Consider the following 24,578-nt stretch of genomic DNA (forward strand, 5'->3'; position numbering starts at 1 on the left):
TCGAGACAGGAAGTGACCGGGATAGTCTTGTTATTCCAGTCGTATATTTGACGCCAGTCCTGATAACAGAGACTATTCACTGGTTTTGTCATTGGACACTATTTTTAGAGACCAATCAATGAGAGGGTCAACAAACCGAAAGTTGAAGGTGGTAACACTGAAATTAGGGATAGAAAAGCTGTGTTGTTTCACTTTGATTTTTGAAAAAGTTTCATGATTATCAAATCGAATGTGAAAGAATGATACGTAAAGTTGTTTGCGGAATGTCAGGTGGTGTGGACAGTGCTGTTACAGCACTGATTTTAAAGAAAAGAGGCAAGAATTAGTATATTGAAATTTCAATTTCACGACAATTCCGCTGAATTCGTCAATTGTTATTGATCACATTTACTATGTTTATCCACTCATAAATAGGCCTGGTGGTAGTTCAATTGCGAGGTGCCATCTTTCCTGTAGCAGTGGTCACGGGAATTATGAGCTGAATGTTGCCTGGCATGCGATATATTGTGCACTAGCCTTGTATAACACTAAAAGTTTGGGAGACGCAATGGTTCAGCGACATTTTTTAAGTACTACTGGTGATCCATGTGTAGTTCCTTGGGATTTTCCTCTTGTCAGTAGTGCAGGACGGAGCACCCAGCTGTCAAAGAAATGTGCCGAATTCGGAATGGCCAAAAAAATCTCAAGGTCTACAGACGTGCAAGTTTAAAATGAAATTAACCCTTGGCAGCTTGAATTCGAAATAGGAGTAGCTAGGCTGTAACTTGTAACACTGTAAATTGTCCAGACAAATAACCATCATATCACACTGTATGCCCATCTTCATTAGCCGGGAAGGAGCAGAAAAGTAGGATGTTATAACATCATGTCATTAAAAATTCTATAGGCTTGTACGTAAAAGAGCCCATATGGTTGTTAGAAAAGAGACTACAGGAGAAAGAGTATGTTATAGTCAAAAATGTCATTGTCAGAATCAAAGTATCCTCCAATTTGCATTGCAGTACACTTACGCTTACCATATGTAATAAAAATAACCATATATTATTCTCAAAATAACCTACATGTAATATATGGCCTATATATAATGTTACCAAGATGTTAAATATCCCTTTCCATTTACTATATATACAATATAATACTAATTTATACCATTATCACAATTAGTTCTTATGCACATCTGTTATCTATTTATAAATTTGATAAGCACTACCTGTTTATAATATTTGTGTCTACATATTAGAGCTCTAATCTGGTAGCCTATTTGTTAAGACTACACAATTAAAAAGGCCAAATTGTATGTGATATTATTATAGCAATATTACATAACATTACAATTAAATTTTATTAAGATATGATAACATTTATTAGGGTGTAATAACTGTTCATTTTTGTATTTTAATTTTTAGGATATGAAGTAACAGGTTTATTTATGAGAAACTGGGATTCAGTCAATGAGAAGGGTGAATGTCAGGCTGATCTTGATCTTGAAGATGCTAAATATATCTGTCGTCATCTTGATATACCTCTACATGAAGTTAACTTTATCAAACAATACTGGAATGATGTTTTTAGGTGATAAGCGATTTTGACATATAATAAAACTGTGTATTTTGAAATCTAAAGTAATAAATGAATGAATAAATTTCCCAAATCAATGTTTTCTGGATAGCATGGCTTGCCCGAATCTGAGTTATGTATGGAAAAATAATATTCTAGGAACAGAGATGATTTTTATGAATTTGAAATGCTTACTTGAAATTAAGTAGGATGTAGTCTGGAAAAATCAAATAAGTGGATAACTTTGTATCGGTTTTTCTTGAATCACAATTGTTTTTTGTTTTGTTTTTGTATTTACAGTGAACTGTTAAAGGACTATCAAAAAGGTCAGACTCCGAACCCTGACATAATGTGCAATAAACATATAAAATTTAATTTATTTCAAAAATATGCTTTGGAGAAGTTGAATGGAGATGCCATTGCTACTGGACATTATGCCAGAACTGACATTGGATATGATTTAGATACAGTTGATGAAAAGAAAGGTATGATATTCTCAAATATTTGAAAAAAAAGTATGAAATCATTTTGAAAGAGTTTTAAACCAGTGAGGCTGATTTCCCAGCCTGCTTCTTTATCTTTCAACAACACTTTCTTAAAAACCTGATTTCTTGTTTGTTTATGTAAGAAGTTAAAATACTTATTAATTTTTAATTCTTGTTCTACTTCGATTTTGGTATCTTTTACATTTCAATGAATGATTCTGTAAGTTTCCATAATAATACTCTTCTTTCAGGTGTAAAATTATTAACAGCTGCAGACAGTGTGAAAGATCAAACATTTTTCTTATGTCAAATTTCACAGAATGGATTAAAAAAAACTATATTTCCTATAGGGGATCTCAGTAAACATTATGTACGTAAAATAGCTCTGGAAGCTGGTCTGGAAAAAATAGCTAAGAAAAAGGAGGTATGGAATAAATTTTTTAGCATGGGCTATGGGACATTTATGATTGCTTGCAGTGGCTGAGTTCTTTGGTAAAGCATGTCAAGATCATTACCATCTGGCATCTCTGTCTACTGAAATGAAGACCATATGGAAAATGAAAAACTCTCATAACCTTAAAGATACATTAGTTAAGAGTTTAATAAAGAGTTGGTAATTCTTGCTATAATAATTCAAAAATAGATGATAAAAAAAGAAAATTTTGAAAATTTCATTCAAATTACTTCATTCTCAGCCAAGTTATCATTGTTTGTTGTTTTGACAAGATGTGTGCACAGTGGTAACCAAGGTCCTGTTTCTCGAAATTTTAACTAAAGATAAAATCCAAATTTTAGTAGATACTTCAATTTTGATTGGCTAAGCGCTAAAATCAACCTAATATTATCCAATCAAATTACTAAAATCTGGATTTTATCTTAGTTAAAATTTCGTGAAACAGGCCCCTGGGCACTGGTATAATCAGGACTTAGCCTCGCTTTCCCATTTTCAAATTAAATTTTTAAATGGCGAACCGTTTTAATCTAGTTAAAATCTCGAGTATTTGATGCCATCGAGAGTCGATTATGGTCTTGTTTTGTTAATAAATGTCTATTTAATAGTTTATATAACATTTCATGCCCAAAGAAAGACCTGCAATAGGCAGATTTAGCTCTTGCATAGTGTATGTTTAATACAATTAGGGAATTATATAGAATAAATTATAATTTTTACATGATGTACAATAAATTACAATCTTTACATAATATAGAATAAATTATGATTTTACAATAAATTATAATCTTTACATAATACACAATAAATTATAATGTTTCATGATATACATTAAATTGGATAATCGATACTTTGTTTTTTATCGTACAATGATACTTGACAATTGAGATTTGACAATTTAGGATTAACTAACGCTACATCTTGTAAAAACTTCAAATACTCATAATTTTGCCGAGAATAAAGTAATTTGACTGAAATTTTCAATATATGTATTTTTCATCATCTATTTTGAACTATTACAGCCAAGAACAGTCAGCTATTTAATTAAAATTATACATAATGCTTATTTAAGCATTATTGTCCTTGATCACATGGAAAAATCTGATCATCCACAGGCGAGATTAAATTATAAGAGCTTCTATAATGTCAAGCCTTACAATAGCAAAAGAGTAAGATCCGCTACCTGTGGACCCCTTTTGCTCAATCTAATTAAAATATAAATCTATATTTCGTTTCGTTTTTTATAATTTCGATAGACAAGTAAAATCAAAATTTTGAACTATAAAAACGAAACGAAATTGGATCTGTGTTTTAATCAGATTGCTTTTGCCCTAGTTATCTATAAAAAAGATCACAATGTGCCAACTTTAGAAGACTTAATTGCTGCAAATGTGTGTTTCATTGACTAGCAACCTATCTTTATTTTTGGTTATTTTGTAGAGTATGGGTATGTGTTTTATAGGTTCACGAAATTTTCACCATTTTATAGAAGAGGTAGGTAACATGAATTGATATCTTCCCAGGATTGTTTTTATAAGCCATAACATATTATGAAGGTGTAGAGGATTAAAGCCTATTGTAACTTCTTGCATTTTTCGAAAAATATCTAACTTTTTTAAGCCTTAATCTTTCCATTATACAGACTTGAAAAAGTATTCACTTAATGTGATTTTAATATTAATATACCATAGTATATAATTTAAACTTAAATCCTACTCTCTCTAGAGTCGCAAATAAGAACATTTATTTAATGACCATGTTTGCACGATAAACTGTTATATTATTGAAATATTCATTTTATTATATGTCTGCAGATCTACCTGATCTCAAACAATTTTATATATAACTTCAGTATATTGAACCAAAAGAAGGAGTATTCAGAGATTTAGAAACTGGTAAAGAAGTAGGCAAACATAAAGGTAAATATTTATATTCTATTTGAAATATTAACTTACATGAAGTCATAAATATAAATATAACATTTGGTGAGTCTATTAAATAGACTAAATAATGTATATTGTGGTTTTACTTAATTCAAAATAGTCTGTTTACAACCAAGCTGTTTATTGAATACATATATATGTGCACTTTGAGAAGGTCCAGTACCACATTAGATCATTATATTTGTCAGCCTGTTATGATTGAGTGTAATCCCTTTACTGATTCTATGTCAGAAATTTTATGCCATAAAAATGTTTGCCAAACTAAAATATTTATCTTGTAGGAAAAATAATTGAGATAAGATCGAAGTGAGAATGGCAAATCATTCTTGATCACATCTAATACAAATAATACTATTGTTGATAATATTTGAAATGTTTTTGGCAGGTGTTCACTACTGGACTCGAGGACAGAGAGCATCTTTAGCTGGTTGTACACAGCCTTATTTTATAATAGATATAAATTCTTTAACTAATGACATATTTGTGGTAAGAAAATCTAATTCACTACAAAATAATAAAACATTCCTTTCTGTTTGGCTAAATAGTGAGATAGTCTCATTCCATCTTCTATTGTAAATTCTTGCGTTCTTGCTTGTATTTTTCTTACATCTAATTTTCCATGCCTTAAGCAGTGGACGCACTAGCCGAATGATTCTGCCGAATCAGTCGGCGGCGAAATTCGCCTAGTGTGTGCACTGTCATTTGGCTGAATGATTCGCCAGAATCAAACACGATGGATATATTTGACCAAATTTTATTCAACTAGTGTGTCCGCTTCCCGAAGAGCTGGATGTTCTTGCTATAATAGTTCAAAAAAAGATAATGCAAAATGAATATACTGAAACTTTCATTCAACTTATTTTATTCTGAGTAAAGTTATCACTGTTTGAAGTTTTGACAAGATGTGGCATACATGTAGATTGTTTATTATCGTAGAAACGGTACTTGTTAATGAAGACTAAGTCTTGATTCACCTTTTTTAAATTAAATCATTAAATAGGCCTGTCATGTAAATAAATGTCTATATAATAGTTTATATAACATTTAAAGCCAAAATAAAGACCTGCAATAGGCAAATTTAGCTCTTACATAATGCATCTTTAAATGATATTGTAATATCATTTCAGGCACATGGTACAAATCATCCAGCTTTATTTTGTCAAACATTTTTCACAGAAGAACCTCATTGGATACGCCATCCTCCCCGTTTGTTGTATCAAGACCAAATGTTTGATGCATATTTTAGATTTCAACACATACATCCACTAGTTAAATGTACTGCTACCCTTACTGGTGGGAATGGCCTAATTGTCTCCCTTGAAAGACCGATGCGGGCCATATGTCCAGGACAATATGCTGTGTTCTATAATGAAGATGAGTGTTTAGGAAGTGCTAAAATATTGCGACCAGGACCATCATTATATACATTAAATTATAAAGAATATATTGATAATCCTAAAGAATTTAGATAACAAGAAAATAAAGTGAAATAAGCATCAATTGAACACAATTGAGCAACGCCAAGGGTGACGACAATGCGTGTAAGAAAGGATTATCACAGTGTCAAAAATATTATACAAAGGGGGCCCACAGGGTTCAAACTGCCAAGCCTATATAGGTTAATTCATAACTACTTAATAACTTAATGGATAGAATCCAGGATAAAAAATTGCTTTGAAGTCTAAGATCCAATTTATTTCCTCTAATAATTTTTATAGGGTGCATTGTATAGGCCAGAGTTTGTAGTGTAAAACTGCAAAAGATTTTACCCCTCTCTCTACATCACAGTCAAACTTAACAAATCTACTAGTTGACAATAGGCCTATGTGATGTTTATCCATAAGACCGTCATGTTCAATTTGAACTGGGATTCGAATATTTAATTGTTAACTTGCTAAACCAATCATTCAGTGAGGATATAGCCCAATACCATCAGTAATTTTTTAATGTTTTGCTCTATGCAGCCACAAAACCTATTAAATGGTAACTCAAAATGACAACTAGTTTGACAAAAGAGCATAGATTATGTGCCTTGGGCTTAAAGAGCAATGGTAGTATCCACCAATTTTAAACACATTCCAAATATAATTGGAACATTAAGATCTTTGCTACATTTTTTCCATTTTTTTTTTTTGTTCTTTCTCGGATCTTGTTTCAGTCAATTCTTCTTATGCATAGTCCGTTGCAAATAGATATCCTCTCACAGTCTCATATAACAACTCTTGAACTTCAAAGGAATTTCCTGTTAGCTGAACAATGTCTGTGTACCTGTTATTGCTCTCTACTTCAGCCAATAACGGTAACTGCCTTCATTTTTTTGCGTCACTTCCTGATTCTTCAAATGCATGTTATGGATCAACCGTCTCAAAGATCTACATGTTAAAATTATATTTGGAATGTGTTTAACCAAATATGTAATATTGGTTGACACCAACATCGACATTGTCCATTACAACTGAATATTATAATTTCCATGAAAATTTGCCCAAATACAGAAACTGGTGGTATAAAATAAAAGACGTATTTTATGTTGTTAATGATTTATTGTGATGATATTTTAAGAGCACATTTGTATATGAACTTTATTAAAAAAAACTATAAACTAATATACAAGTTATCTAATAATATGATTAAATACGAAAATGCATGGCTGTTAAATAGTGTCTATGTAATTCATGTCAGTTGACGATGACTATTACTAAGTATCAAAATACTTGTGTAAGGATTAATTGTATTTTAAAATTTTAAAATACTAACTTTATAAATCATCGAATTTATCCACTAAAAATATTGTCTTATCACAGAATGCTTATAAATATAATGTACATACTATACTAAAATCTCAATAATAGTGTTGCTAATATACTGATATTTGTTGATTCAGATTGGAATTTTAATTTCTTTAAAATCATTCTATTTTAGTGTAAGACAATTAACAAATCAATATGAAACCTAAAATCAATATAAATGTGGCTTAATATCAAGGAAAAGGTTCGAACAGATTCATTTCATCAATTTTACTCTAATATAACAGCTAGCCATCCATAATAAAATTATCGCTGGTATTAAGTAAATAGGTATTAAGAAGAACAATGAATTCTAGAATAATGTTTATGTATTTTTACATCGACTATTCCTATTTCAAGATAATTTTATAAAGTAAAACATACCAATTAACATGTACATCATATAACAATCCTCTAAAGATTATGTACCCAATTTAAGATAAATTCATAAGGAAAATATACAAATTAACATCATGTATATCATACTACAATCCTTTCAATTAATTATTTTCCCAGCCCCATTGGAAATAAACTTAGTTTTAATTCAAGCAGATTTTTATGAGTTATCCTCAAGAGGCTGATCATTCATGACATCGTCACTCTCTCTCATCCCTATTATATCACATCCCTATTGTCATGTTTGATATGCCTTTTAGAAAAATAAATAAATAAATTTCATCAGGAGCCAGGAGTTCTTTTCCTGAACGCAATAAATTCCACTCAAACCATCACACAAAACAACATTTATTCCATACACCTATATCTGAGTTTTAAAATAGTGATATATGTTTTTATGTTACCTTTGATATTTTTATAGAAAACTCATCTTTATCCTGGTTTGCTATAACAAATTCAGCAAAACCAGTATTCTATGTATACAGCACTAGCTTGTCTTATAGAGATAAAGTTATCTTGTGGCACCATGATTTAGAAATCCAAATGTCTATTTTCTTATCAAATGATATCCTGAGAAAACATAAGTTGTTGTATGTTTTTGCATAAGGCTTTTAATTAATGTCTTCTTTCTTTTTCTTTTTTTTTTGATTTTTCTTTTTATATTCCTAACAAACAACATATAATGTTAAAAAATAATCATTTCACTTTGCTGCCACCCCATTACTGGATTTCCAAAAATTATTTCTGCGTTCTCGTGTCCGTTCCAATATTTCTGAGGCCAGTGAGCAACTGGAAGTAACAGACCGTACAGAAACTGACAAAGCATCATCATCATCATCATCTTCATAATATCCACCATCTAAATAAAGTAAATAACATATTCAAAAATGAAAATAATTGATGTTTTCTTCCCATTAAAATGGTCACTGAGGAGAACTTAAACACTATTAATAAAAAAAAATAAAAAGTTAAAAAAACCCAAAACAACCATTGATTATTATCAGTTATTTAGTTAAAGGGTGTATGGCTCTATTTTTTGGAACCTTGAAATAGACAAAAATGGTTCTAAAAGCACATATTAATGTAATATGAATGTATGTATGTAAAGTAATTTATATTCAATTTTTGAAAAGAATATTGTAATTTCTAATCAATTATGTTCGGTGAATTACATGAACATTTCAAATTGAATGGCAGTCATTTACGCCTGCTTAGTACATGCTACACATGTACTATTATTTACACATAAATTATTAATTTGTTGTTTGTGAACCAGCCTTAACTAATTACTTCCACATTGTGTTGGATATGTTTTTATTTGTTCATTACAAAATGGCGCCCTGAACCATAAGGTACACGGCTCATGTACTGATTATAAAATGTTAATTGTGTCATGAATATTGGATATTAGGATCCTATAGTTCACGGCAAGATAACCACATCAATATTAATTGAAATTGATCAACATTGAATTCTAATTCTTGTTTTTAATTTTGAATATTATGGAAAATACTGAGTTAGAGACTTAGCTCCTTTAAAACAAAGTAATACCTTGATAAGAATAAAGAGGTGGAACAATAGGCTTATTATAGGTCTGCCCAAAATTTTCATTTATAGCTTCCATTGCTGGAGGAGATGAATATTTTTTTCTAGCAGGTTTGGGAATGTATCTAGGCTGAACTTCTTCAGGTTCATGCAGATATTCTGAAAGCAAGATAGATATTTTAAAATATAAAATTTCTATGATTCATAAATATCACAATCAAACAACACCTTAAACGTCAATAATACAGAAAGTCAAATCATTTCACAAACTGACTGTCGATAGGGGCCTGCATGTCAAATTAATTTGTACATGTAGTGTCATAAATTATAGACATAAATGTGTTCAGTTTGGTAACTGAATACATGCGTTAATATTTATGTACCATAGTCTCAAACCAAGGAAATTATCTGACCCAAAACCCTTCACAAATCACTATTAAACAGCCAATATCAAATATAGGTGATATATTCGTTCTATTAATATCTAAAGTCAAAAACCACCTGATCCTTACTGGCTGGTATAATAATTCTGAGATTTTGAAAACACAGAAATGTTGTGGAAAATAGTATTTTCTCTCCCCAAATGTTAACATCCACCAGTTTAAATAGACCTGATGAAGACAGCAATTCTTCATATTTTTGTGCTCAGAATAAGCAAAGCATTAAAGGGTTTTGATTGATAGAATGGTCTGGAGTGAGTGTAGTCAAATCAGAATAATAAACAAGTCAAATGAAAAATGTTTTTTGAAACATGATGAAGTGGGGCAAACAACCGAAAAATAAATGAAATGTCATTGTTTTAATTAGAAGCAACTAGTTAGTTAAACTCTTAATTGGATACAAAACAGGACAATGCAAATTGTTTTTAAATTTATGAGAGATTTTGAATTTATTGAAATGAAAATATTAGCATACCATCTGTTTCAATATCTTCAACTAAAGGTGTTTGTACAAACTGTGTTCTCATTGGTCGATCTGTAGAAGCATCTTCATCCAGCAGATAATGTGTATCGTGTGATGGCTGGCCATATGTTGGTTTAGGTTTCATCTTATTTAACTTATATGTCTACAAAAAGGTGATGAATATGCAGTTCAAAGGGATATAATGCCAAAATTCTACTATGATAGATTGTTATTTTTTATTAAAGGAGAAATCCAACCATTGCAGATTCTTCATATTTTATTCATTGTTTAACGTACATTAAAATAGTTTCCACATGCAAAACCTCAAGAAGTGCAAATTGTTTTGTCTTAAAGAATCAAATGTATTAAAACTGTTCCACAATGCAGAATCTGAAGTACAAATTAACATCTGGGAAACTATCACCCCACTCGTGATAAATAAAGCAATGGAAAGTAGGTATTATATCATACAGTGACTGATAATAAACCATCTAACGATATTGTCTTAATTTATAAATTAAAGGAGAAATGGTTTCTGCATTGTTGGATAAATGTACCAGTAATGTTACATTATGAATGAAATATAAACAATCTAGAATGGCTGTTATTCTCCTTTAATATCTCAATATTGATACCATAACATCCTAACAATTGAGTAACATAGTAATGTATAACAGCAAAAAATCAAACCTAAAAGTCTCGCACTTGTCTAAAACTTATTTAACTTCAAAGACCATGACCCTTGTACTATTAAACAAACTTTACTATGATGTAATTAATATACGTCCCATTAGAACAAGAAACATTCTTACTGTGGGCCTCATGTAGTACCAACAAATGAGTAAGAGCAACATGATACGATTTTCTGACCAACAAACATAACACCCAAATAAGCGGTTGCTATGCAAGATACCCCAAATTTTGCAAGAGATGGATAGAGAACAACCTAAAAAAAATGCAACTTTTGGTACAATCGGGGCCATAATCCAGGAAATTACGGTCTGGTATGCACGAATATCGAAAGGAACCAAGATCTTTTGGATACAAACATACATTTTAAGTTTCATCAAGATTGGAAACAAAATTGTGACTCTACAAACTTTTACATAGGGATCACAAGCTAAAAACATGATTTTTCAAACAATCAGGGGTCATAAACCAAGAAGTTACAATCTGACATGCGCGAACCAAGATCTTTTGAGTTATAAACATACATTTCAAGTTTCGTCAAAATCGGATCAAAATTGTGACCTCTAGAGGGTCCACAACATTGACATCAAATACTTTTACACTATTTGCATACGTAGAGTGGACATTTTGTCTGGCAGTTTTGGTCTGATTTTCACGAAATTCGAACTCAACCGTCGTCACGGTGTAACAGTGATACATTTGCATGTTTGTTTTGTTTTTTTTAAATCGCATAAAATTTGTGGTTTTTTGATATTGTATTAATTATTGTATATCACATGAAAATGTGGGCGTATAAAAATTGAATTTCATCGCAGTCTGATAAAACATTGTTTTCGACTTTCATGTATCACTGTAACCCAGGTATCATTTAATCTTGCGTATCTAGCACTAATTTCTTTCACATATGTTCAATATCAAATTTTTGTTTAAAAATTCGTAAAAAACGTTGAAAATCACCATAAATCATCTAATTTGTACTTGTGTCCAGTTTAAAACTGACCATTCCATTTTGATAATGAGTGTCCAATTTACAAGTGTTTAATTTCTCAATCACTGTTGAAAAATAAACAACCCAATTGATTAATGATGTATAATGATTAATGTTTGGCCTTGGTCAAGAAATTAAATATTTGTAAATTTTACACTCATCAAAATTAATCAGTCAGCTTTAATTTTAAACTGGACAAAAGTACAAATTGGATGATTTTTGGTGATTTTAAACGTTTTTTACAAATTTTTAAACAAAGATCTGATATTAAACAAATGTGAAAGAAATTAGTGCTAGATACACAATATTAAATGATACCTGGGTTACAGTGTATAATAATTTAACACTATAAAACAACCAAGAAAAGATATTCCCACATATTGACAAAATAGTAATATGTTATACCCAAACTTAAACTCTGATTCTTACCTTTCCTATAATTCTAGCTTCTTCTTCTTCATCCTCATCACTGTAATTATCTACAATAATACATTTATACACATATTATAATTAAATTAAGGTCAAACCAAAATTCATTAAGAAAGGAATACTTCTCATTTACGTGCTATTCTCAGTCATAACTTAACAATTTGCACAAAGAAATGTATAGTCATAATTTCAACCCATTTTGTTAAAAAAAAAATTAAATTGCATAATAAAAGGAATAATCTGAAATATTGTTGTCACATATATAATATCTGATTGACTTTAAATTTATACACAGTTTTAGAGGTCTTGAGACGAAAAAGCCTATTTATTTTCAGCGATTTCCAATAATTACTGCCAGAGTTATGGCCCTTGATCACTTTGAAAAATCTTGTGGACGCTTTAGAGGCCAAAGTTAATATCCAATTGACCTTAAATTTATACACAGTGTTTGAGGTCATGACACGAAGAAGCCTATTGGTTTTCAACGATTTCTGATAATTACTGCCAGAGTTATGGCCCTTGATCACTTCAAAAAATCTTGTGGATGCTCTAGAAGCGAAAGTTAATATTCGATTGACTTTAAATTTATACACAGTGTTTAAGGTCATGAGACAAAGAAGCCTATTGATTTTCAGCGATTTCCAATATTTGCTGCCAGAGTTATGGCCCTTGATCACTTTGAAAAATCTTGTGGACGCTCTAGAGGCCAAAGTTAATATCCGATTGACTTTCAATTTATACACAGTGTTTAAGGTCATGAGACGAAGAAGCCTATTGATTTTCAGCGATTTCCGATAATTACTGCCAGAGTTATGGCCCTTGATCACTTCAAAAAATCTTGTGGATGCTCTAGAGGCTAAAGCTAATATCCGATTGAGTTTAAATTTATACACAGTGTTTGAGGTCATGAGACGAAGATTCCTATTGATTTTCAACGATTTCCGATAATTACTGCCAAAGTTATGGCCCTTGATCACTTTGCAAAATCTTGTGATGCTCTAAAGGCTAAAGTTATAATCCGATTGACTTCAGATTGATACACAGAGTTTAAGATCTTGAGATGAACAAGTATATTGATTTTCAATGAATTTTTATGACTTAAACAGTTAAATCCATGATATTAAAAGCTTTGCATACAAAATGTTAGCATGGGGCAGAACTTTATAAAAACCAAACAAATTCTAATAGTTTTCTGATAATTACTTCGTGAGTTGTTGCTCTTAATCAGATTTTAGTGTATTATAAATGTTTCATTACCGAAAAAAGTAAAAATATGCGACAACCCTTGTTGACTGCCTGGACGATTTAGTTGCTATGGGCGTATGTTTCGTTGCCTGGCAACCTATCTTTAGCTATCAGTATTGATGAATATCATGCTTAGCTATCAGTATTGATGAATATCATGAATATCATGCTTAGCTATCAGTATTGATGAATATCATGCATAAGGCAGTATATGTTATATCATTTATTTAAAAAGTTAAAATATATTTCTTGTACATTTGAAATGCACAACATGTTGTACACAATAAAGTTAGTGTAAATTGAAAGTCAAGAAAATTAATTTTTAAATAAATTCAACTTACTATTTGCATACTGATGTATCTTCGTAGCTTCTTTCGTTAAATATTTTTTCATTGGACGGTTTTTCATTTCTGGAGGAGAAGATAAAATGGCACCACCAACACATGGAGTTGTTCTATCAAAATGGTGTCTTTGAATAGGTTTATCAAGATGTTGTAATTGTGGTGTGGGTAATCTACCTTCTTGGTAATTATTATTATTTTCTTCTTCATTTACAGGTGTTTCTATATCTCTGTCATAAACACTATAATTATCACAAAGACAAAACAACATTACTTAACCGATGTAACTTAATTTCTTTTTAATAATAGGACATCAACTCTGTCATCACTTTTAAAATGTACCCATAGAGAAGAATATTATGAATTCTTTGAACTCTGTTATATATATATGAAACTCTGGAATAATATCCTTTCTTTCTTGCTTGATAACTTGCTTACTTTAATAAACAAAACCACCATTGTGGCTGCCAAATATTAAGTGGTGAGAGTGGGGCTTTATAGGGTTGATCATAATCTCTTATCTCCAATGTGCTCACAACCTTGATCACAAAGTAATCTTCAATATTTGGTTGGGTACAATGTTTCCTTGTATCCTCATAATACACTAGCTGCATTGTTTCCAATTCATGTTTCCATGGTTACATTAAAAAAAACTTATGTTATCTTATACATTCTAATAATAAAATATGTACAAACCCATCATCAGTTAACGTCTGTTCTGACTCTGTATATTTCCATGCTGTTTTTCTGGGACGTATATTTTCCTTGCCTCTATGTCCAATATAATAATTACTTGGTATTGGTTCCTCATAGTCTGTTGTAGAAGTTGATTCTACTTCTGTTGCTATGGTAGCTTTAGTGGAATCCATGTCATTAAATGTTCTTTGTTTCCGCTGTTCCACTTGTCCTTTCTTCCGTAATGTTTTCTCTTTCAGTCTATCAAGAAAATAACACATATAAACCAATCTATCAATAAAGCATTTTTCAAAATTTATAATGGCTCCAAGTATTACAAGCATATTACTTTTGTCAAAAATTGTCCTAAAATGGAGATGATATTACAAGTAGCAGATTCCAGAGAGCTAAAATCATGACAATATAACTAAAAATAGATTATAATATAATTTTTATAAGATTACATTTTTTCGTTTATTATTGTTGTTCACCCATTTTACATGAGATCGAATGATCAAATAGGTTAAACAGACTTGAAAGAAAACATCTTTGCCATAGTTGATCTGTAACATTTGAGACCCGTATATGAAACAATTGCACAAGAGCTGTTATTTCCACTTGAGATTTGTTTACTCATCAGACCCAGGGTTTAAATGAATATATCTGATGACAATCATCATAAAAAATATTTTGATAAAACTGATTAATTTATTCATACTTACTCTAGTTTTTTGGGTGGAGGTAAATCTCCGGTCTCGAGAGATAAAGCCGATAGTGTACTACTTGTACTACCTGTTGTATTATCCCATAATTCAGCTTGTCTGGCTAATAATTGAGCTAAATGAGCACGAGAGAAATGAGTCCCTTGTGCACGCTTACGATACTCATCAGCTTTCTGTCTTAATTCTAAAACTTCTCCATACCAATTAGACGGCTTATCTTCACCTTTCTCTTCTGCTTTCTAGAGTAAAATATATAATATAATTATTCCAAAAAAGGGTCAATATCACAATCAGAGATGCAAGATCAGCCAACAATTCATTATACTTGTGAATAACTGGGGTCAAAAGTGACAATATTAGATTTTTGGTAAATCATTATTTTGTAGCAGCCAAAATATAAATACCTTAGAAATAAAAGCATGCGGATGATTAGCACCATGCCAAGCTCCATCTCTATATTGAAACTGTGAGGGGGCCTTGAAGTTGGAGTCATACTCAGATTCAGTTCTCCTGCAAAATATAGTGGAATGCAATTAATTTATTGAAGAATTTTTATAATTCAGAAAGTCAAATATTAGGAAGTACAACTACAAGTCAAATATAAGAAGATTGAAAATTAACAAGTTTCATCCTTATTAATGTAAGATAATGTTAATGCAGTCGTAGTGGATTTTTGTCAGTGTAAATGTGTCTAAAAACATTTATCTGTCTTTGCCATCGTACATCAGAACATCTACTATACTGAATGTTACATTCGGGATAGAAACTCAAAGTCATCTAGATGGGATTCTGGTGTCAAATTGTCAAACATTTCTCCATAAATAATGAATGTTGTGGTAGCACATTCACTCTTATTTTTTGTTTGTTTAGAGGTGGATGGCAATATTATTGGGGTTTTTTTTTGAGGTGGTGACAGAACATTCAATGTGTCAAGGTGTCTGCATTTTATTTTGAGGGAAATTTCATGGGTATTGCCGATTCTGGGGTATTTGATGGTTATTTTTTCAATGACAGCACATTCCATATGTGGTATTGTTTTTGGTTGTTCTTGGCATAATTACGTTTAGGTTGTTTCCTTTTAAATTTATTAAACTTACCTGAGTTTACCATGAGAAGCCTTAACTACATCAACAATATTAGATTTATCTTTCAAAGATTTTCTAACTTGTTGTTTACTTCTGGAATCTTCATCATTACGTACATTTTCAGTTATAGCTGAAAAAAGATTTTTAATAAACTTTATTATTTCTCCTACATCAAGTACACCTCAAACCACCACATCATGGAAGTGAGGGATATGAAGATTATGTCCGATTGATGATATCACTGGGTAAAATGAAACCTGTACTTTTAGCATCATAATAAATATATCATGGATCATTAATAATTTGTAAACACACATATTAAAATTACTGGAATACTCACCTCCCATACTTTTACTTCTTTTAAGCTAAAAAATAAATAAAAGTAGAATTAGAAACAAATGTCTATTGGTCCAGAGGAGCCTGTGAGAGGTGTGCCAAGGACATTCCTTATCTTATAATATATATTCTCCAATACATGCACCAATGTAAAAATTACCTTCAATGTCAGACTTTATTGATTAGAAATACATTATGGGAGATTAGATAAAGAGCTGGCAGTTCTCACTATAGTAGTTAAAAACTAGACAATGTAAAGGCAATTTGCTGAAAATTTTATCAAATTGATCCACTATGAACCGAGAATTAACCGATTGAAATTACTGCCTAGCCTTGATCATCATTACTAAATTCGGTACGATAAAAAACATAGTTTAGATTATCCATTTTTTTATCTAATCAGAAGCAGCAGAGCAGGTTCTAATCCAGTAAATATCACAGACTAGCAATGCCATCGAAAGTTGATTATGGTCTGGACAAGTTAATTAATGTCTAATTAACAATTTAGATAACATTTCAGGCCTAAGAAAAGACCTGCAATTGGCAGATTTATCTCTTGCATAATGTATGTTTAAATAAGAAATTAGCATATACATGTATAATACCTTGGCTTTCTTTTCAGCGGGTTCTTCAACTTTATCCTTTCTTTCAACAGGTCTCATTTTCCATGCCTTGAACTGAGATTTATATTCACTAGCTCGTGGTTTAGGGACATGTTTGGGTGCCACCAAAGCTGTGCTGCTTTTATGTACAACCTGTGATCATAAAAAGACACTTTAGATACTTGTGAATTAAACATTTTGAAAGTATATGATTTTGTGTTGAATATTCAAAATCAGGATTTAAATGTGAATGTGTGTTATACTAGTTATAGTCCAGCTTTAATCTTCTACTGTATACATATATTTGGTTAAAACATTTTCTGTATACTCAATACACAATCAGTAATACAATTTGATTACAAACAATAAAAGTGAATAGTTGTACATATTGGCCATTGACCTCTCTAATGTAAATCTATGTCAATAAAGAACATTTTATAAGTTCATGTTTCAACACACACATTTCTCACTACCTGATCTGCTGTTATAAGTGGAGAATCAGGAACTCTGTTCTTCCATTCAAATTCTCTTTGATATTCTGACCATTTACGACCTTTTCTAGTTTCAGCTATTCCTGCTTTGTATCTTAATGCATAATCCGACTGAAATAACACAAAGCAAGCTTATATTTATAATGTCCCCATTGAGTTTTATATCTCTCCAATTACTTATGCATGATAAATTTACATGTTATAATCAACAGACAAACATTTCAAATAGGCTGTGACATACCACTGCTTCTGGTGCTGAATCAATGATTCCTTTATCAAGATCTGTCTGGGTTATTTCATTCCATCTCTCCCTCCGTGGCTTTCTTTCAACATCCAGAACATCTTTTAGATTTTTATCTTTTAAACCTGCTTTATAAACCACCTGCTTTTCATTCTTTTCTCCCTTTTCCTTTTTATTGGCCTGACGTTTTTGTTTGTTAGTCACTCCTTGGTTTTGAAAGTATTTTGTTTCTTTGGTGTTGAAAACATTTTTAGGCTGGTGACTTTTGGGATTACCATTTCTCAAGTCTTGCCTGTAAGTGGTCTGTGTTTCTTTAGTTTCAGCATGGTATACTGGTTCCCTAGGAGTATCAGGCGTTGGTGGACCAAGATATATTCGTGTGTCAACTTTTGGTGGTTTGGTGTTGGAATCATTTTTAGGCTGGTGACTTTTGGGATTACCATTTCTCAAGTCTTGCCTGTAAGTGGTCTGTGTTTCTTTAGTTTCAGCATGGTATACTGGTTCCCTAGGAGTATCAGGCGTTGGTGGACCAAGATATATTCGTGTGTCAACTTTTGGTGGTTTGTTGGGTTTGGAGACTCTTATTTCTTTATCTTGATTTGACTTCTATGAATAAAAACCAAACAGAGATTTTTAAAATTGTGTAATTTTAACTTAAAGAATATTGAATACATTCTGTTAACTCTATTCAGTACACTAAAGTTAATGGTAAATAATAGGTTCTTCTACAAATTAGATATCAAATTCACACTTATTGTTTTAACAGACAGAGTTAATGCTTTAACCAAGATAAGTAGCACATTACAATATACAGAAACACTTGCGTAATATCAATTCTGAAACAAAAACCATTGAATTAATTTGTGAATGGGAGTGAACGATCCATTTACAGCTCGTATATTTTTAGATCCAGAAGAGTAAAGTGGTTTATAAATGTAGATTCATATGGAACAAATGATCTTGACTCAATGTCTTTTAGATTGTTAATGTAAAATGGTTTCAATACAAACCTCCATGTATGTGTCTAGATTTTGAACTGGTTGATTTGGTTGCGGTTGAATAAAAGTGCCGTTGTTGTTAATGCGATTAACATTGTCCATATTGAGTTTCTTTTTAGGCATGTACTGCACATTTGATGCAAATTTATCATTGTGTCCTAACAATGTGTATTCTTGTGGAGGTGGTCTTTCATAAAAATCATTAGCTAGAGAAGTTGGTGGTCCTGATATTCTTTTCTTATGTTGAATTGGTGGTTCCACAGATTTCCCTGAAAATTAAAAAAATACATTCTGAACATACATGTATTTAATTGTATTCATGACGGTACATGTACTAATGAATATCATATTTGACAACCTCAGATTAGATTTAGATTACGCTAATATTATCATTTTAAACATTTTCCCAAATAATTAGCGTTTAATTTTGAATTAGAATACTTTTACATTGACCTTTTCCTGAATTTCTTTTTCTATCTATATTTTTTATTATAGACAGAAGCAAAAGAAAACTTACAGGTATGGTAATAAGACTAGAATTAGAGATACATGTAATAATATAAATGTACAAATATTAGTATAAGCTTGATTAGTGTTAAGTTTAGGATATATATACATATTAGATGCAACATGCATTTCTCTTTGATCATACACATATACCAGTGGAAAGCTTAAAAAAATCAAAATGCAAAGCAACACTAATATCCCTATATGCACATTTTTTCCACTCACCACAGATCACAATGAAAGTGAAGGCCTACATGGGAAAACTTTAGGAGATTTACAACCACTGACCATCATTTGTGGGATTTACAATCACAAGTTGAAAATAACAATAATTGTGAAATTTGAATCTCTAAAACTAGTAAAGGTTTAATACTGTTCAATATGATGAATTAAAAAGTTTATAACATTCAGCATCCTCTTCAGAAAAAATAACAATTGTTTTTTTTTAATACAGCTTTTCAGTGATGAGGATTCCTACCTACTTCTGCACCAACCCATGGTGCATCGTTTACAGCTACCTGTTCAGATGCAGCATTTATAACTGGCTGCATTACAAAAGGTTTAAAATTTTCTTTATATTCTGAAGAGCCCTGTAATGACAATAAGTACATGTATAATGTCTGAGTCAAGCAGTCGACTGTGAATGTATCAGTGCAGAAAAAACATCTGGGAGGCTTATTATAAGACAGCAATCATCATCACGTTGCCAAGACACTGCAAACAAATAAAAATCTAGTGGGTAAGTGGTAATTAATTAGTGTAAGCTAGGAATACAATATGAACATACATAGCAACAATAGGCATCAATCCCAATCCAAACATACACATGCACAATGCAGGATAATTATACAATCAGGTTTTTTTGTTTTTTTTAAAAAAAAAAAAAAAAAAAAAAAAAAGGTTACAACCCTAGTAGGAATAGGATGTGTTTCAGTTTGAACCATATGAATTGAAATTAAATCATTACGTGGGCCAAACATATTTTTCAAATACCAAAATCATGAAATCTATATGAACTCAGAACACAAATCTACCCTGATGAGTAAGGATTATTGATAATCTTCAATCACCTCAGTTGTTACATGTACATTTGTTTGGAAATACATAGTTTAAAAGATAACAAGTTACCAAAATTTGATCCAAATTATAATCTGACTACAGGTAGAAATTTAATGGCCTACATGTACATGATAGAATCATAAATTTAACCAGGAGGTAAAAGTAATTGGTTATGACAATAAGCCATTTTCATATACCAATCTTCTCTCAGCAGTCAGCACATCTGGCATGATCTTTCTGAGGTGCCTGACAGCAAAAACACCTTGCGTTTCCTCATGTTTAGTTATTCCAATTTTCTTTTAAATAACAGTAAGATATGCAGTAGCCTTTAAAATTGGAGTAGGCCTAAATCATGACAGAATGTATCAAAATGTATGTTTCTTGCTATAGTATCAAGGCTTTGTACATGCATGTGAGTACATGTAGTGATAAGAGAAGATCAATTTATGAAATTGATTATGAATAAATAAGCCTACAATGTATTAAAACAATATATTCTTAAATGCCTGACTGTGCAAATTCAGCAAGCTAATCAATCATTCTTTTGGGTACCCACTGAGTTCAACAGAACGGAGACCAGCAAGAGGTGCTGCTTGTTCGGGACTAGGAACAAATCCTTTTTTACGGAAGGAATCCACCCATTTATAATGAAGATCATATTCAGATTTCCCCTGTAAAAATATGATAAAATTGGGGTACATGTAGAAGCATTAGTCTAGATACTACATTACAATTGATACAATGATATTTGTTTTATTGTTGTTCTAAATATTATTACTTACATCTAATACATGTACAGTAAGCTTGTACTAAATAATGTGACAATAATCATACTCAAGTAAATAAATGAAATGAAATGAGGTTTAACATCCTACTGTTCTGCTCTGAACTGGGCTAATGAAGACGGGCATATGCCATACAGTGTGCTATGAGGGAAATTTTGCCCAGACAGCGGCACAACGGCCTACTCTTATATCAAATTCCAACTGTCAAGGGATGTTTTAAGTGCACGCAAATGTGTAATTGGGACCTCTTTTTTCGTCCCATCCAAACAACCAGACAGCTGTCCTTGTCAGGCCCTCCGTCCTCCATCACTGACAAGGGGTACCACGCCAGAAAATCTGAAAGAACTTTCTCGGCCAATGCAGGGATTGATCACTGTGACCCCCTCAAGTAAATAAAGCTCAAATAATAATTACTGATCATACACACCATACATGCAGAGTACCATACTATTTATTTTGTATGTATTTCATTTGGTAGAACGACATGTTGGTCCCCCGAAATTTCAGACTCAGTTTAATGCGGTCATAACGGCCCTATGCCATAACGGCCAAAAACAGGTTTGGTCAAAATGGCCATACTTTAATCATAACGGCCAAACAGTTTGGTCATAACGGCAAAACAGTTTGGTCATAACGGCCAATAAATTTGGTCATAATGGCCAAATAATTTAGTCGTAACGGCCAAACATTTTTAATTTAATGAAAAACAATATATTTAAATAAAAAACATTGATGTGATGCTACATTTCTTATTATTTCTGATATTTGATAGTTTATCATGAAAGTAGCCACCAATAGAAGCCCAGCAAAAAAAAATTAACAAAATATCTTGATTAGTTCCGGAGATATTCATGTTTAAAGGTCTCATTTTTAACTAATTGCATAAATTAGCTAAAATGGGCCATTTTGATATGCAATTAACAGTTGCATAACTTATACATGTACAAACCATACATGTGTCCTGGAGGCATAACAACCCAAGCCAACCCGGAAAATTACATGCTGTAAAGTGTAATTGTAATTCAAGAAAAAGAGGTTAGTACTAATTAATCAACTGTTTGGATAATCCCAGCTAATTAGGTACTTCACACCCTCTGATCTGATTAGCTGAAATATTGATGCAAGATAAATATTAATCATTTATTTGTTTTATCAACTAACTAAAGGTAAAAGAAATGGCCATCTCCAATCCATTCAGAGAAAATCCAGATAACCTAATCAGAGCGACTAACAGAAAATTCTAAGTTATTTATTGTGTTGAAAGTAATAATTACTAATTACAATATCATGTTACAATATTACAAAATTTGTAATATTACAAAATATATTTTGTATGTTTTATACAATGTATTATGTATGTGAAATATTATAATTTGTATTATGTTAAAGATGGGTTCCCGTGTACAAACTGGGTGATTTAATGGTATATATGGACTAAAAACGTATACTAATTAATTTGTCATAACTTTGCTTCAAATCCTTCTCAAACATTGTAATTGCGAAAGAATGTCCTGCTATAAAAATTTGATCAAACCAGGTCATGTTTACGTCACATGACTTACCTCTCTTGGAATTCAGAGGAGAATTCATTGCATACATAAGACGATGTTGTCTTTAATCGCTTACTATTTATTACAAATATCAAATCCTAATTAAATTCTCAGATTATCCACTACCCGGGTTCTTTTCAGTCATTTTTATCATAGAAAGTGTTGTACGTCTAACTCTTCATAAAGTTTATCAACTTATACATCAAGCGCTCAATGTTCACGTGTGACCTTTGACATCACGCGTGCAGAAATTCCTAATCGTCGGACTGTTGATTAGGGAAACCCTTACATTTTTGTCCTGTATACGCTCCATGAGTGTTTTTCGGGGAATTCAGTATTTTTCTAGTAAGATTGGATATCTCTATTTTACATATATACCAAAATTACCATTCTTTTCTTGGAAATAACCACCCGATAAATACTTTTCTGGGAACCCATCTTTAAATGTCTATGTAAATTTACATATTAAATTAATGTTTATGTAATCTATGTATTTATATTATGGTATTATCTTTTATAGTATTATGCAACATTTATCATGTTATTAATAAATATCATTTCGTACATGTAATAAATGTTATGGTTTATTTGGCCGTTATGACCAATTTGTATGGCCGTTACGATCTACCAAATTCTTTGGTCATCATGACCAAATATTTTGGGTACTATTTCAGTAACGCACCAGTTCCTGTGATCGTAGAGACTTGAAATTTTCAGGGGGTGTTCACGGGGACTAGCCGTATCGGTCAATAACTTTTTTTATTTTACCGTAGTTTAGCTTCTATAAGAGATAAATTTATCCGATTTTGACGCCATTTTGTTTGTTGGCTATTTAGGCTCGAAAGACGTCATATGTGGATTGTGGGTTAGGATAAGGGTTAGGGTAAGGGCTAGGACCTGTAGATTTTGTCATAGTCTCAAGATGTAGACAGGGCTAGCCCTAACCCTAACCCTGTCTTGTTATTCGAGTTTAAATAGCCAACAAACAAAATGGCGTCAAAATCGGTTAAACATTCTCGTTATAAGCTAAATTACGGTAAAATAAAAAGTTATTGACAGATTCAAGTGAAATTTGGTGTGAGGTCATGGCTAGGCCCCATGAATGCCCCCTGAAAATTTCAAGTCGCTACAATCATGGGAACTGGTAGAGGTACATTACTGAAATAGTACCATATTTTGGCCGTTATGACCAATTATTTTGGTCATTATGGTTTAGGGCCGTTTATGTCTCTAACCAACAGTACAGACAAAACAGAAAAACATACTACACTACTGACTGTCGAGTGTCTGAACAATCATCAAAAAATAGGCTAAAAAAAAACAATTTGCTCAACAACATATATTGACCCTCTGTGTGTATTCAATTATTTTTCTTGTTGGTCATATACACATCGGCAAAGTAAATACCTGGGTATATCAAATATCTCAATGAGCCTTATTTTACATCAAAATGTCAACTGCAAACCTTTGACTTTTGATCAGTCCAGACACGTTTTTGTTGTAATTTCTTTCATAATGTCAGTTTTGAGCTAGATCTATTCCAATTTAGTTCGTCTCATTTTTTCGACATAATTAGGTCTATATATCTAACACCAAAGAATATTGCGACAGTTCCTATTATTTACAAAGACAAATGTCTACTTTACCTTAAATCTCACTGGCATGTTAATAAATCTGTTCGATTTTGAGGAAAAAGTTTCTTGTTTTGATTTTAAAGCCGGATGTGGATTAACCCGCGTCATCCGCAACGCGCATGCGCCTTATTTAA

General features: G+C 31.6%; 2 protein-coding genes across 4 annotated transcripts; one reads left to right on the plus strand and one right to left on the minus strand.

Annotated features, from left to right (window-relative positions):
• Window positions 1–122: 122 nt before the first annotated feature.
• On the plus strand, window positions 123–8,365 carry LOC126828755 (mitochondrial tRNA-specific 2-thiouridylase 1). Its single transcript, XM_050558727.1, has 8 exons — window positions 123–315; window positions 1,407–1,572; window positions 1,858–2,042; window positions 2,294–2,466; window positions 3,934–3,987; window positions 4,346–4,412; window positions 4,822–4,922; window positions 5,564–8,365. The coding sequence occupies exons 1-8, from the start codon at window positions 240–242 to the stop codon at window positions 5,906–5,908; spliced, it is 1,167 nt and encodes a 388-aa protein (XP_050414684.1). The 5' UTR covers window positions 123–239; the 3' UTR covers window positions 5,909–8,365.
• Window positions 5,617–24,549, minus strand: LOC126828754 (nuclear protein MDM1). 3 transcript variants are annotated; one of them, XM_050558725.2, is made up of 16 exons: window positions 24,457–24,549; window positions 19,895–20,006; window positions 18,922–19,178; window positions 17,912–18,517; window positions 17,653–17,781; window positions 17,183–17,332; window positions 16,582–16,606; window positions 16,254–16,371; window positions 15,561–15,666; window positions 15,157–15,395; window positions 14,456–14,695; window positions 13,760–14,001; window positions 12,174–12,223; window positions 10,079–10,229; window positions 9,170–9,322; window positions 5,617–8,477 (listed from the first exon to the last, which is right to left on the minus strand). In XM_050558725.2, the coding sequence occupies exons 1-16, from the start codon at window positions 24,472–24,474 to the stop codon at window positions 8,320–8,322; spliced, it is 2,754 nt and encodes a 917-aa protein (XP_050414682.1). In that variant the 5' UTR covers window positions 24,475–24,549; the 3' UTR covers window positions 5,617–8,319. The 3 variants fall into 3 exon arrangements, with proteins under 3 accessions (XP_050414682.1, XP_050414681.1, XP_050414680.1); XM_050558724.2 differs by lacking the exon at window positions 19,895–20,006 and adding an exon at window positions 21,032–21,146 and having other exon boundaries at window positions 24,457–24,542; XM_050558723.2 differs by lacking the exon at window positions 24,457–24,549 and adding an exon at window positions 21,032–21,050.
• Window positions 24,550–24,578: the final 29 nt, after the last annotated feature.

This window comes from Patella vulgata, chromosome 7, assembly GCF_932274485.2.
Source record: "Patella vulgata chromosome 7, xgPatVulg1.2, whole genome shotgun sequence".
In the NCBI taxonomy this organism is placed as follows: Eukaryota; Metazoa; Mollusca; class Gastropoda; family Patellidae; genus Patella; species Patella vulgata.